The 12,424-nt window shown below is 52.2% G+C and overlaps 1 protein-coding gene across 4 annotated transcripts in view; it reads right to left on the bottom strand.

The window, feature by feature from the left end:
- Nucleotides 1-12,424, bottom strand: part of SPTBN2 (spectrin beta, non-erythrocytic 2) — a 71,901-nt gene that overhangs the window by 28,893 nt on the left and 30,584 nt on the right. For 3 of the 4 annotated variants that reach the window (XM_064287728.1, XM_064287727.1, XM_064287729.1), the window contains 7 exons: nucleotides 6,926-7,077; nucleotides 6,319-6,492; nucleotides 4,978-5,069; nucleotides 4,395-4,475; nucleotides 3,945-4,060; nucleotides 1,930-2,042; nucleotides 1,613-1,800 (listed from right to left, as the gene is read on the bottom strand). In XM_064287728.1, coding sequence (XP_064143798.1) covers nucleotides 1,613-1,800; nucleotides 1,930-2,042; nucleotides 3,945-4,060; nucleotides 4,395-4,475; nucleotides 4,978-5,069; nucleotides 6,319-6,492; nucleotides 6,926-7,077 — 916 coding nt within the window. Of the gene's footprint in view, nucleotides 1-1,612; nucleotides 1,801-1,929; nucleotides 2,043-3,944; nucleotides 4,061-4,394; nucleotides 4,476-4,977; nucleotides 5,070-6,318; nucleotides 6,493-6,925; nucleotides 7,078-9,500; nucleotides 12,421-12,424 lie in introns of those variants that run through there. The other variant, XM_064287730.1, reaches the window with a different exon arrangement.

Here is a 12,424-nt window from a genome sequence, read left to right as displayed (position 1 = left end):
ATCCCATTAGTCTCTTCTACCACGAGACGAGACGAACTGGATAGTATCCAGCTACCATTGACCACACGTTTTGATCATGGACACAGTAGATGAATCCTCATCAAAAGGGAGAAAAATGTGGAACAGAACTTCAAAATTTTTAAAGATTCCAGACTTTCTGGACCCATTGACACTGGAGGAGCCCACAAAACTACTGCCTGAGATATTCTTTAAACTTTTAACCAAAACTATTCCTTGAAGTCATCTTCAGCTCAATTAGTAAGGGATGTATACCCTGAGTATTGCACACTCTTAAAAGATCATGTATGTGATACCAAATTGACAATAGTAACTCTACAGCATAGATGAAAAGGCTAGGGGGTGGTGAGTCTAAGTTAAAGGCGGGGAAACAATTTGAGTAGAAATATGAGTAAATTGTTGATACAAAGCAAAGAATGTAGCCAATGTTACGGAACTGTAGGTGTAGAGATTCTTTTTTCCAGCTTCACGTTTATTTATTTTCAGAATGCCTAGTTTATTCCTGCCTCTGTTCCTTTGCCCAGTTTTCCATTTCTCATGCCTGGTTGTTTTTAAAAAAAATTTTTTTATTGTGCTTTAGATGAAGGTTTACAGATCAAATTAGTTTCTCATTAAACAATTAATACACATATTGTTTTGTGACATTGGTTGTCAATCCTGTGACATGTCACCACTCTCCCCTTCTCAGCCTTGGGTTCCCCATTTCCATTTGTCCAGCTTTCCTGTCCTCTCCTGCTTCTTGTCCTTTAGCCTCATTTTGTTTTATGGGCCTGTCTAATCTTTGGCTGAAGGGTGAACCTTGGGAGTGACCTCAGTACTGAGCTAAAAATGTGTCCAGGGGCCATACTCTCGGGGTTTCTCCAGTCTCTGTCAGACCAGTAAGTCTGGTCTATTTTTGTGAGTTTGAATTTTGTTCTACATTTTTCTCCAGCTCTGTCAGGGACCCTCTATTGTAATCCCTGTCAGAGCAGTTGGTGGTGGTAGCTGGGCACCATCTAGTTGTGTTGGCCTCAGTCTGGTGGAGGCTGTGGTAGTTGTGGTCCATTAGTCCTTTGGACTAATCTTTCCCTTGTGTCTTTAGTTTTCTTCATTCTCCCTTGCTCCAGATGGGGCGGGACCAGTGGAGTAGCTTAGATGGCCACTTTTAAGACCTCAGACTTCACTCACCAAAGTATGATGTAGAATATTTTCTTTATGAACCATGTTATGTCAGTCGAGCTAGAAGTCCCCCAAGACCATGGTCCCTAACCCTCAGCCCAGTAATTCAGTCCCTCAGGGAGTCTAAACGTGTCTATGGAGCTCCTACGACTTCCCCAGTATTGTTGTATGTGTAGAAATTGTTGAATGGATGCATATTTTGCTCTGTATATTTTCACCAAAAACAAAATAAATATTACAAAAAAAAAATTATTTTGGAACCATTATGTAGCTTGGATACCTCTGGTATTTTGAGCCAGGGAAAATGATCCTGCAGTGCATTGTATCCTGGACTGCCAAATTTCCTCCCAAAAGGCTGCCCTAATGTGGGGTTCCTCTCACGTGAGCCCAGCTCTGGGCAGGCACACCCCGGCAGAGTGTGGCCCAGGGCACCTACTTGGGTGGCTTCTCCACAGTGCGGTAGGAGTTGAAGGACTGAAGCTGGTTCTGGACCCCGCTCAGGGAGTTGGCCAGCTGCCGGTCATTGAGGGTCACGATGGTTTGCTCGATCCACTGCAGCAGCTCTGAGGCCAGTGACTCATACTTCTCCACCAGGCGCTCTGCCTCCAGGGCGTGGTCCAGCACCTGCCAGACGAGGACCACTGAGAGGTCTGGTCCTGCAGCTTCCCCCGGCCTGGCCCGATCGAGGGGAGGAAGACCCCTGGGTCAGGCCTCCTTAGGCCTTTACGCCTACTGCCCCCAGGTGGAAAGTACCTTGCCGATTCTTTTGCCTTCCACAGCCAGGGCCTTCATCTTAGAGAAGTAGTGGTAGTATGTAGCCACGTAGGTGATGATTGATTTCTCATCTGGTTGGTCCACATTCACATCTGAGAAGAATGATCCCTCAGGTCAGGCAAGGTGGTTAGAAACCTGCCTCCCAGAAGTATACCTACAACTGGGCTCACTCCAATCCCAGGCCCCTCCCCATCCCACCCCAGCTTCCCAAGGCCTCTGTCAGAGCAAAACAACTAAACCATTCAGACTAAAAGAAAGGCTATGGAAAAGCTCACTTTACCCCTAGAAATGGGAAGGGCCCGTCAAGTATCGCATAAAACCTAGACAGCCACAAAGTCTCACCCAGTGTTCCCAAGGGAGACCAAGATCAGCTGTCTGGGGAAGAGAGGCAAGAAACCACATTCCCAGTGGGGATGGACTGTGGACTTACGGGCTGGAAAGATGTCTAAAGAGTCAATCAATTCAGGGGCAGCAAGACACAAGGTACAAACTAAGCTTCCTGAACCTGGGATGTTCAGAGTGACAGGTCTGGGGGGTCCAGGCATCTCGGGGCTCAGCCATAGCTCTGTTTCTAACCTCGACCCAAAGGCCAGCCGTGGGCCCTGGAGGTGCATGTCCTTGCAGCTGAATCTCGGCTCCCCCACAGGGCAGACTATGACTTGAATCCCTGGACTCCCTTAGTTAAGTCAGGCTATCCCACCTGAAGGCAAGACAGGGAGCCCCTGGATGGTGCAAGTGGTTAACGCGCTCGGCTGTTAACCAAAAGGCTGGAGGTTTGGATCCACCCACAGGAACCGTGGAAGAAAGGCCTGGTGATCTACTTCCGAAAAATCAGCCACCGAAAACCCTATGGAACACAGTTCTACTCTGACACACGTGGGGTAGCCATGAGTCAAAATTGAACCCCTGGCATTTTCTTTTTTTTAAGGGAAGCCTAGGAGACTGGAAGGCCTCTTGACTAGCTCTGAAAACACACAGGCAAGAGCCATTTAAATCATGTCAGAAAGTTAGAGAATCCTGGGCTTATGTGCTCTTTAGTCTACTTCCATCACCCCTTAACTGATTTCTGTTGTTGTGGAGTAAGGAGGCAGAGGAGATGGGGCATGGGTGGGATGGAAATCAGGGAGAAAACGACCCAGTCCACAATCTGCCCAATGAGCCTGAGAAGGTCCCTCGACCCTCTGCCTTCCCTTTTCTGGCCATACCAAGTTTGCTGTCCACTCTCTCAGAGAGATGATGGAGAAAACAGGCTCTGGAGCCAGGTGGCCTGAGTTCAAGTCTCAGCTCCACCTGCCGTTTGACCTTGGGCAAGACACTTAACCTTCATAGGCCCCATTTCCTCTTCTGTAAACAGAGGATAATACCAGCACTTATTCCAAAGGGCTGTTGTGAGGATTACATTAGATAAGGAGTATCCAGCGCAGCACCAGGTGCAAAATAAGAACTCAGCGTGCATTGCTGATACCATCGCGCTGGATCAGCACCACTGGAGCCCGTCGGTGGGGCAGTGGACCATAAGGCCAGTTACTGGTGACGCCTCCAGGTCATGGAGCTTCCTTTAGAAGCTTAGATCTTCAGAATAAGTAGGGCTCTTAGAGACCATGTAGACCAATCCCCATGTTTTAGAGATGAAGAAACTGAGCCACGCAGAGGCCAAGGGATGGTTCTAAGTCACACAACTGCTCCATGGTAGCACCGGGCTAGACCCTAACTCCCAGGGTTCCTTCTGCCTTTCTCCTATAGCTTTTTTTAAATTGAGATATAATCCACATACCATAAAATTCACTATGTAAGCATACAATGCAGTGGTTTTTAGTGTATTCTCAAGGTTGTGTAGCCATCGCCACTAATTCCCGAACATTTTCATCACCCCAAAGAGAAACCCTATACTCATCAAGAGTCGCTCTGAACCTCCCCTGCCACCTGGCCCCCAGCAGCCACCAATCCATGTGCTGTCTCTGTCCTACAGCCTCTTTATCCAGCTCTGCCCCCACCTTCAGGATCCAGCAGCTTGGTGAGCCCCAGCTCCTTCTCAGCCAGATTGAAAGCATTTTGCAGATTGTAGTGTGCATTACACTTCTTTAGGGACTCGAAATCCAGCAGGTCTGGCCTGGGAGGGGAAGGAAGAGAGAAGGTACCCAAAGCATGTGAGGTTCTAAAGAGGGCAAGTCAGTCCACTCCTGTCTTTATCCCTAAATCACCAGTCAGTGTTGAACATAGCTAGGCAACCCACACCCACACCCACTGGTCCCTCCTCCAGCCTGTACCCCTCTCACTCCTTCCCAAGTTCCCTCTGCAGTACTCTACCCCCACACCCTGGTTTCTCCCCGAATATTCACTCCTAGTAACCGCTAGGTAGCTTGTCTCCTCCTCTACGCGCCTGTGGCCCTGGGCCGTTAGCCGATCCCGCAGATTAGAGGTGCTGGCTAACCCTGTCTTCTCACCGGTGTTTGTGCACGATGGCGTTGAAGGCCAGCCCATCTCTCCAGCTGGTGGTAAAGTTGTGCACGTTGACATTGGGATACCTATCAATGGAGAGGAGGAAGATCTGACAACCTGCTTCTGAAAATAAGCCAATGAACAAACACCCTGTGGATCACAATAGTTGGATCTCCAGCCAATCATGAAGATAGTGCTGGACCAGGAAACAATTCATTCTATTGTACATGGGGTCACCATAAGTCAGGGGACGACTTGAGGGCAGCTAACAACGACAGGCAGAGACTGGGAAAAACAGTGAGTAGGGCCAAGCCCAAGGAGCCCTGATGCTGCAACAGTTAAGTGCTTGGCTGCTAACTGAAAAGTTAGTGGTTTTAATACACCCAGCGGCTCCATGGGAGAAAGAGCTGGTGGTCGGCGTCAGTAAAGATTATAGCCCAGAAACCCCCCGGGGCAGTTCTACTCTGCCATATGGAGTTGCTGTGAGTCAGAATAGACTCAACAGCACCCAACAGGGCCAAGCCCTGGCCTGGGACTCAAGGCCAGCTCCCAGCGGTGGCTCCTTACTGCCCACCCCTGGGTACTCACCCTGCGGTCTTCATCTGGCACCACAGCAGCAGGGCGTCCTTGGCGGACTTCTTCTCCTTGTTGTCTTCTGTTTCCACACTGATGTCTTGGATCTGAGGAAGGAAGGAAGGCGGGCCCTCATTCCCTGGGCAGGGCTCCTGGCGGAACTAGAGACTCAGAGGCACATACAGGAAACAGGGGTGCAGGGACAGAGCCTGGGCCCTTTCAGTCCGAGCTAGTGGCCACAGCACACCGGGTCACAGGCATCTGAGGCAGCAGAATGGCGCAGGGAATCGGAGGAGTGGAAGTGCCTCTAGGTAAGGGGCGCTGGTGCCTCCAAGGGGGGAAACACAGGGGGATGGGTGAACATTTTCCCGGAGCTTGGTTTGGGAGGTGAAACTGACAGGGCTCGGCTTCGGGCTGGAAGTAGAGGAGGCCACACTGGGGGAGTAGAAGGGCAATCGGGAGACATGTGGCATTAGGATATTGGACTGGCCCCCTAGCGACGCAACAGTTAAGCACTTGGCTGCTAACTGAAAGGTTGGCAGTTAGAACTCACCCAGCGGCTTCGAGGGAGAAAGAACTGGTGATCTGTTCCCATAAGGATTACAGTCAAGAAAACCCTAATGGGCTGTTCTACTTCGTCACATGGGGTCACTATGAGTCAGAAGCAATTCGACAGTTCGACAGCACCCAACAACAACAACGTGCTCAGAGAGGAGCCCCTGGGTGGTGTGGACAGTTAACATACTTGGCTACTAACTGAAAAGTTAGAGGTTCAAGTCCACCCAGAGGCACCTCGGAAGAAAGGCCTGGTGATCTACTTCCGAGAAATCATCTATTGAAAACCCTGCAGAGCCCAGTTCTCCTCTGACACAGATGGGGTTGCCATGAGTTGGAGTCAACTCAATAGCAACAGGTATGCTCAGAGTATAAGGAGGATTTGGGTGACTTCTTTTGAAGGAGGCTAGCAGAGTTGGAGGTGGAGACGTGCAGCCTGTGACCAGACCTCTACCGCAGTTCTTAAACTCTCTCGGATGGAGGAGTAGTTTTTCAAATTTCCAGTCCATTGCGGAGCAACGTGTGGTCCTACTGCATACATTAGCTTACAGGTCAGCAACAGGGCACTCACCACACAAGTCCAACAACACCCAAGCGGGTCCCTCCCCCGCTCAGTGAGGAGAGTCAGCTGATCTCGCTCCCTGTCTAGTGACCCCTGCTTGGATGTCACACCAATGGCAGCAACGGCAAACTGCTATCCAAGGTTCTGGACGTATTTGTGGTGCCGTGGACCCGTGGTCAGAGTTGGTGGCGTGGAACCTGCCCGTGGCCTGTGCTCTAGGCGACGTTGTGCTAGAGTACCTGGAAGCGGAGGATGATGGTCCAGACCAGCCCCAGGGTCAGCCGGTGGTTCCCGTCCACAATGTCGTGGGAACCCATGTTTTCCAGGTGTACTTTCTGCTCCTTCAGGAACTGCAGTGCCTTGTCCACGTTCTCCAGACAGTGGATCCGCATGCGGCCCTTAGTGGGCTTGGGCTGTTGAGAGACAGGGGACACGAGGGCATGGGGCCGTGGGCCACCTCCACTTTCCTGCCCAGCCTTCCCTGTTCCACTCCTCCCCATGACACTTCTTGGGAACACAGGGACAGCCCCGGGGCTGGGCCCAAGGTCACGGAACCAAAGCTGAGGATCCAGATGAGGGTTGGGGCAGATTAAGATTCCCAAGGGAATTAACTGCACCTAGAGTGGGTGGGAAAATAAATGTTCTCAATGGGGCCACTGTTCTTGTCTCCATGAAGGAACGCTCCTATTTAATCCATGCAGCAAAGTTGCTCAAAGTGAAGCCGTCCCCTGAGCAGACAGAAGCACTGCTTTTCACTCTGTGGCTGCTCTCGGCTCTCCAAGGACCATTCGCCTGAACGTCGTTTCTTAGGCCCCGCGCCCCATGGCCCCTGTGACTGTGGCTCACCAATGTCTCTCCAGAGAGCACTTCGAGCAGCCGCAGGAGGTTACGTCCATCTCGGAGGTCACTGTACAGGTCTCCCACCCGGCATGTCACCCGGGCCAGGTGCGAGTTCACCCACTTGGTGAAGGTTTTCTTCTGTACGGCTTCTCGCTCATCTGTGGCAGCAACATGGGGTCATTCCTGGCCTTCAAGGACAGCACCCCTGATTCTAAATACCAGTTGGTGTGACTGTCCCCAAGTCAGGAGAGAGGATTCGGTATGGGGGAAGTGGAAGGATGGGGGAGGCGAGAGGCAGGAAGTAAGACCCAGGGAGCATGAGGGGATGGAAGATGACTGACAGGAAAACCTGTAACTTAACTTGAAAAGCTGGGAAATAGAGAAATCAGAAAGAACTCATGAGTAAGGGGAAGAACCAAAATGAGAGACAGAAAATGGGCTTTGAGAAGAACGGATAAAGACTGTGAGGGCGTGGGACATGAGGGAAGGGCTCTGGGGCTGGAGTCAGACGGCCAGGGCTCTCTCACATGACTTCATTCCTCAGAGCCTCAATTTCCTCATCTGTAAAACGGACACATTACTTTCTACTTCACCCAGTCACTGTGTTGACTAATTGAGACAACGGGTGGAAAACACCTCACTTGGGGCCTGGCACAAAATGGCTCCCCAGTGAGTGGCGGTTGTAGGAGTCACTGTGGTTGGAGAAATCGAACCCAAAGGAAAGACCAAGGGTCAACCAGGGATGGCTGTTGTGTTTCAGTGGTGGACAGAGGACAGCGTGTCGACTTTATCTACAGCAGCGGGCCTTTCAAGTGCTCATTAGAAGGACTGGATGTTACACAGGCTGCCGGCACCCGAGTCAGTTAGAGGCTCTCCTTAGACAGTTTTAAAAAAGACAGGTGACTATACTTCTAAGGAGCCCTGGTGGCACAGTGTTTAAGTGCTTGGTTGCCAACCAAAAGGTTGGATGTTCGAATCCACCAGGGGCTCTATGGAAGAAAAGACCTGGTGGTCTGCTCCCGTAAAGATTACAGCCTGGGTCATCCAAAGTGGCAGTTCCACTCTGTCATATAGGGTCACTATGAGTCAGATTTGACTCGATGGCACCCAACGAAACCACTCTACGTCTGGGGTTAATTCAACTGGCTGCAAGGAGATCCAGGCCCAGGTTATGGATATTCTAAGGCACACAAATGCTAAGAAGGAAAACAAGATCTTGAAAGCTGGCAACTAGAAAAACACTGAACTCAGAAAACATGGCAAAAAAAAAAAAAAGCCAGGCAGGGTTAGGGACTAACCTCAGAACAGTTTAGGGAAGGTGCTTTGTGCCTAGTCCGCAGGAGGGGCAGCTGATGGGGGGATGCTGCTGGAACCCATGCAAAAATAAGACTGAAAGATGTGATAAACTCAAAGGTGCAAAATGAAGGAAGAGGCTCAGGTGGTTGGAAGCTGCCTTAGTCACTAGGATTCTGCTGGTTCCCTCCAGAGGAGGTGGTACAAGGTCAAAATACAAGTGGCCAGGGCCCGAGAGTCACTTTCACTTCCTCCTCAGCACCAGCATCACAGAAACCTAAAAGACTCATCCCTAATCTCACATTCCTATGCGCCTCACCCACAAGACAGGGAGCCACACCCATGTCTATTCCTGACTCTCTCACCCTCCAGCCCCTATCACCAGGACCAACTCCAGGGTCCTAATGGCTGCGTGGGAATGCCTGGTGTTCCTCCGTCACACCTATGGAACTCTGAGTGACGGCCTGAGCAGGGGTTTGCCTGGATCACTGGCCATTCCAGGATCCAGCAGGCACTACCCTACTTCCACAGGCACACTAGGGAGGGCCATCTTGGCACACAGGCAAAATGAAAGGGGAAGATGTGGAAATAGTGGTAGCTAGGAGGAAACTTTGCAAGAACCAAGCACCAGAGACAAAGTGCAGCTTCACAAGGCATCTATCTACAACACCCATAGGTACACACACACACACACATACTCACCACAAAACATAGTGATTCCCAGAAATACTCATAAACATTTGTGGCCGTGTAAACACCTGCCAGCTCAGACTTATACCTGAATGGATTTGCACAAATTCCCTTTGATGCACTCTCCTCAATTTCCACACCCACTGCATCCTCCCACACTTTCAGACACCCACTCAGAAACCTAGGGAAACACAAACCTGCTCCAGGGGCTCACGACCCTTCTTTCCTTCCCAAACGGGCCTCGCACACTCCATCCCCAAACCCACTAGAAGGGAAGTGCCTCCTTGGACACCTCCCGACTTGCTGACACACAAGAGGTTGTCTTCACAGAGCACCCAACACCCAGCACAGTGCCTTGGGTCGCACCAGCTCCCAGCTCTCACACTGGTTCCCTTCCAGAGGGCTCCAAACCAATTTGATCCTGCCCCCATCCGTGTGTTTTCTGGCCGCTCTACTGATTCCCTCTCTAAGCACCTCCAAACACATTGTCTCCAGCAGAAACATCTGAGGCTTGGCCGCTGCCCCTCATTCTCTGCTCCGGAGCCCCCTCTGCCCCGCCACGCTCTGTCCTGTGCGCTCCCCTGGCTCAGGGGCTCACCTTGCAGTTGTTTGAAGCGTCCTTCCAGCACGCTGGCATACTGAGCGGGGTTGATGAAGGCAGCTGGTGAGAGCAGGAGGCCCCCGGGGTTCTGCGCCCCTTCCACAGCCTCGTAGTAAAACTCACTAGCCCCGTTCAGGCCGTTGCTGTGCGCCCTGGCCAAGCCATTGCCATTCATGGTGCCGCTGACTGCTACAGAGCTGAGGGCCCTGAGTTCATTCTCAACCCCGCCAGGCGGGACCAGGATGGTGTGTAAGGTCCCCACTGGAGCCTGTGCTAAAATCCCAAAAGACTGAGGTCCCGGATGGTGGGAATTCAGGAGGATGGAAGGTTCAAGAAGGGGGAGAAGAGTTCTGGGATGCCGGAACTCCCGATTCCGGGACGCTCTCAGCTCAGACGCGTCTGGGCGCACCTGGCTGACAGAGGCCTCTCCAGACAAACAGGTTGGACGGTGGTGGGGAGGGGAGAGGCGGGGCGGCCGTGGGGCAGGGCCAGGCCGCGGGGGCGGAGGAGCAGGCAGGCCTTCCAGACCTGCCTGGCAGGCCCCGCTGCCAGGGAACACAAAGGGTCCGGGAGAGGGGCTTCCAGTCCCCGCTTCCTAAGGCTTGTAGCCTGGGCAGGGATGGCTCCGCTCCGGGTAATTCTAGAAGACCCTCTCCAAGGTCTCCAGGACCTAGGCAGGCTTTGTTCCCCAGCTCAGAAAGTGGAGAAAGAGAAGCCTGGAAACGAGGAATCTTTATGTAGCCACACGGAAGCCTGTGAGCTAGGCATTGTCATGGACATGAGCAGGGCGGATAGAGGTAAACACAGGGCTTACCTTGCTTACAGATTACCTGTAGTGAGCCAATGTCATGTTTTTTTCACCACATCAAAGATTCTGCTTCTAAGTATGGCTGGCATCTCTCTCTCTCCCAACCCCACAGCACCTTCCTACAGAATCAAAGCCTCTTTTCAAATTTACAGTCCCTGATAGGGGCAGATGATCTAGTGGGCAAGGTAAGCATGGGCTTAAAAAAAACCCTTACTTGGGCCGATTTCCTGATCTGTAGTGACCAATTTTCACCACAGAGGTGGTGAAGAACAGATGAAATGGGTCACTACAGATTAGGAAGTCAGCACAAGTAAGCCTGTGCTTACCTTGCTTATTGCATCATCTGCCCCCGCCATGTCAAAGGAGCCCTGGTGGTGCAAACAGTTAAGCACTCGAAAGGTTGGCAGTTTGAACCCACCCAGAGGCTCCACAGGAGAAAGCAATCTGCTTCCCTAAAGATTACAGCCTCGGAAACCCTATGGGGCAGTTCTACTCAGTCACATGGGGTCACTAATAATCAAAAATCAACTCGATGGCACCTAACAACATAGCCAACTCCACTGCATCATGGTCACCTTTTCTGGTTTCAGCCCCTTCCCTGCAGGGGCCCTCAGCCAGGCCCCCCAGACCTCCCTCAGCTGCGCCTCCCAGGCCCCCGGGCCTCCTTCAGCCAGACCATCTCAGGCCCCCTCACCCCGCCTGGCACGTCCACTAGGTTCCCTTCCTACCGCCCTCTGGATTTTTGGCCCACACAGCCTACACTTCTCCTTCTCCATCTTCATTCATTTAGTAATTATTCAGCACCTACTGCTGTCAGGCGCAGTATCAGGGTACAGAGATGCCTTTTCAGGAAGGCCCAGTTTAGTGGTGGAGACAAATACCGAATGGTAGTCCTGGTGACACGTGTCACATGTGCACAAACACGTGACAGCACTGGGTAATGTGTCATGTGCACACAGCCATCATTGCAGTCCTGGGGGTCAAGTGTCACACAGATGTCAGGACGGCGCTGGAGACAAGTGTTGTGTGCACAAAGACATTAAGACAGTGAAAACGGACATGCGTTGTGTGCACACAGACATCAGGACGGTGCCGGGGGGCACGTGTCGTGTGCACACAGACATCTGGACGGTGCTGGGGGGCACATGTCATGTGCACAGAGATGGCAGGGCAGTGCCGGGGACGCATGTCATTTGTACACAAACACTACAACAATGCCAGGGGACGTGTGTTATGTGTACACACATGTGCTAGGGGGTACCTGAGCCCAAAATCAGAGGGCCTGACCTGAATGGAATACCTGAGCAGTGCACACGGTTAACCCACTTGGCTACTAACCAAAAGGTTGTCAGTTTGAGTCCACCCAGAGGTGCCTCAGAAGAAAGGCCTGATGATCTACTTCCCCCAAATCAGTCACTGAAACCCTACAGATCGCAGTTCTACTCTGACTCATGTGGGGTCGCCCTGAGTTGGAACTGACTTGACGGCAACTGGTACTGGTAGCCCGAGTGGGGGGCTAAGGAAGCTTTCCCCCAAAGAGCTGACATGCTCCATAACCCTCGAGTCTCTGTCTGCTCTGATCCACAGAAGCGCGGTGCGAGTATTTCACGAGCCACCATGAAGACCCCACCAGGACGGAGGGGCCCATGAGAAAATGACAAATCCCCAGGAGCTACGGCCACACACACGGGTGCTGAGACTGGTGCTGGGCTGGCGGAAAAGAATTGTCTAGGGAGCTCGGTGAAAACCCTGATTTCTGAGCTGTACATCCAAGGGTTCTAGTTCAGCACATCCCAGGAGGGGCTTGGGAACCGGGACTGTAAAACAGCCCCATGATGCTGTAAAAGGTGTGGCCAGGCTGGGAACCATCACTCTCCGTGTCTCTCTTCCTCCAGGAGGCCAACCCTACACAGGAAGCACCACTTCCCAGGTGGGAGCACCACCCCTCGGGTGGCAGCATTCCCTCCTGGATGCGAGCAGTTGCCACCTCTCACACTGGGCTGGTAGGGCCAGGAGGCCAGTGGAAATGACGAGGGTGGGACGGAGGAGGGAAGCCAGGCGGGGTGGGTGGCCTTGGGGTGTGTGGGTGACTCAGCCCCATGCCAGCAGCTGG

This window comes from Loxodonta africana, chromosome 7 (assembly GCF_030014295.1).
Source record: "Loxodonta africana isolate mLoxAfr1 chromosome 7, mLoxAfr1.hap2, whole genome shotgun sequence".
NCBI lineage: Eukaryota > Metazoa > Chordata > Mammalia > Proboscidea > Elephantidae > Loxodonta > Loxodonta africana.
This window is presented reverse-complemented; position numbering and strand designations above follow the sequence as displayed.